This window comes from Opisthorchis viverrini (genome assembly GCF_000715545.1).
Source record: "Opisthorchis viverrini unplaced genomic scaffold opera_v5_279, whole genome shotgun sequence".
Lineage (NCBI taxonomy): Eukaryota > Metazoa > Platyhelminthes > Trematoda > Opisthorchiida > Opisthorchiidae > Opisthorchis > Opisthorchis viverrini.
In genome coordinates this window covers 414490-416445 of record NW_008751940.1, presented here as the reverse complement: position 1 = coordinate 416445, position 1956 = coordinate 414490, and the positions used below count along the sequence as shown (strand labels likewise).

Below are 1956 nucleotides of genomic sequence, written 5' to 3'. Positions count from 1 at the left end.
ATGGCCCCGTGTTGGTTTAAACAGCCCGTGCGATTACATGGTCAAAGAGCGGTTTATGTTCAGGTCAAAAACAATAAAAGTGATATGGACACAAAACCGAAACAACGAAAACGTTGTGCACAATAATATTAGAAAAAAGGATTAACACTGATTCGCTGCAACACACCTGGGACATTGGATCTTGATTTTTTTTGCTTGAGACATGGGAACTTTCGTACGCGTATTTCTGTTGTTAGGCTCATTCCCCAAACCAGAAATGCACATCGGGAGCAGGCAATAGTAGTTGACGTGTGAACATCCCAGCTAGACATAAGCCATTTATCATGCCAAAAGATGTTTGCCTTTTCCACAAAAGTCGGTCCATTTCGGTGAGTGCTGCGGTTGGCATATTCCGCTCCTTCTTGGAGAGTGAAAGGTGAAGGATTTTTTGACTAGTAACAGTGGTCACTTTAAGGGAAGATGCCACTATTCCAAGGGTGATGGGGGGACGTATTTTACTGCCAAGGTGAATATGATCCTTAAGGACTGCTGAACCAAACCTAATAGACGATTATCTACGGAAGTTTAAAGGTAACTTTCCAGTTCGAATTTTGATGGTGCCGCGACGACCAATTTTCCGTGCACTTTTGGCGAATCGTACAAGCTGGATTTGAACGATCGCTTGAGGCACATAGTAAACCATTTGGACCGTATCTGGAAAATACATATGAATTAGCGGCACACGATTGAAATAGACCTTAATTAAAGAGGTGAATCAACATAATTGGTCAGAGATTGGTTCACATCTCGCACCTCCTCCCCTTGATTTGCATGCCAGCCTGAGCAGCGTGTGTGCATTTTTTCCTCAAATATTATAGTGAGTTTTCCGTTTTTTCTCACAATGGATCAACCCTTTCATCGGCATTGATTCTTTCTCTCAGCTCGTTGAATTAAAACATTCAGCCATTCGCCCTCTTCGTTCTAGATAAATTCACCATAACAATGCAGAAGATCTTCAACGTCGTGCAACAAGAACCAGTCGCCGATGTCATGCCAGTTGTCCAAGAGGAAGAAAACGATGTGAGAAACCGTAACTTGTTGACTCCAACCCTTACTGCATAATTTTTATCCTGGTCGCCCACATTTTTACTTTTTTCCACTCGCCTGACACATTCAGCGTCTAATTAATCCCGAGTGGTGGATGAGTGGCGATGTGCTCTCATTGTCCCCACGCCGACTATCAGTCGCTCATCATTTTGCTTCACCCGGATCGAAAATGGATATGGTTCTGCTGCCATAGCCTAATCTAGTCAATTAAAGTGCTCTTCGGCTAGATATACACAAAGACACGAATGCCATGTTCTCTTGGCACGCGGTTTTACACCTCCCTAAAATTTCATTCTGGCCCCCAACCTTCCCTCCGTGTTTCCAATTTCCTCTTATGTTTCTACGGCTATTTGATCTGCAATCACTTACTTATTCCCTCATGATCCACCAGATGCCCAATCTAGTGATGGGTTTCAGTCACTGTGCCCAAGATCTTCGATGTTGCTCTGGAAATCGCTTGTGAACAAACTAATCACCTAGTCCCTCCCTACGCCATTACTCTGCAGGTGTCTGTGAGCTTGTTCGCCTACCACCGGTATGATAACACTATTGCCCGACGTCCGTGTGTCTTTCATGTTATTCGGACATAAATAGGATTGTGATGTCAACGCGAAAAAATAGTTCTCCAGCATTAATCGGGGTTGAAATAGGTATGACCGATGTCTCTATTGGATCTAGTCATCACCACCTGTGTACTTCGATTGCGGATCTGTGTGATGCCAAGATCCGCACTTTTTCACTCCTGTTTTAATGCAGCCATCAATAGGCTCTTCCTTACGTGTAAGCTCAATCTGCTACTGTACAAAGCCGGATCAAGATCAGGTGCGTAACCTCGTCACCCCCAAAATTTTTTACCAGAAATCTAAAGTC

General features: G+C 43.8%; 1 protein-coding gene across 1 annotated transcript in view; it reads left to right on the top strand.

Annotated features, from left to right (window-relative positions):
- T265_14874 (hypothetical protein) overlaps positions 1-1101 on the top strand; it is a gene marked incomplete at both ends in the record, with an annotated part of 191826 nt that extends 190725 nt beyond the window's left edge. Inside the window, one exon of the mRNA XM_009175619.1 lies at positions 965-1101. Within this exon, the coding sequence (XP_009173883.1) occupies positions 965-1101 (137 nt within the window). The remainder of the gene's footprint in view (positions 1-964) is intronic.
- Positions 1102-1956: the final 855 nt, after the last annotated feature.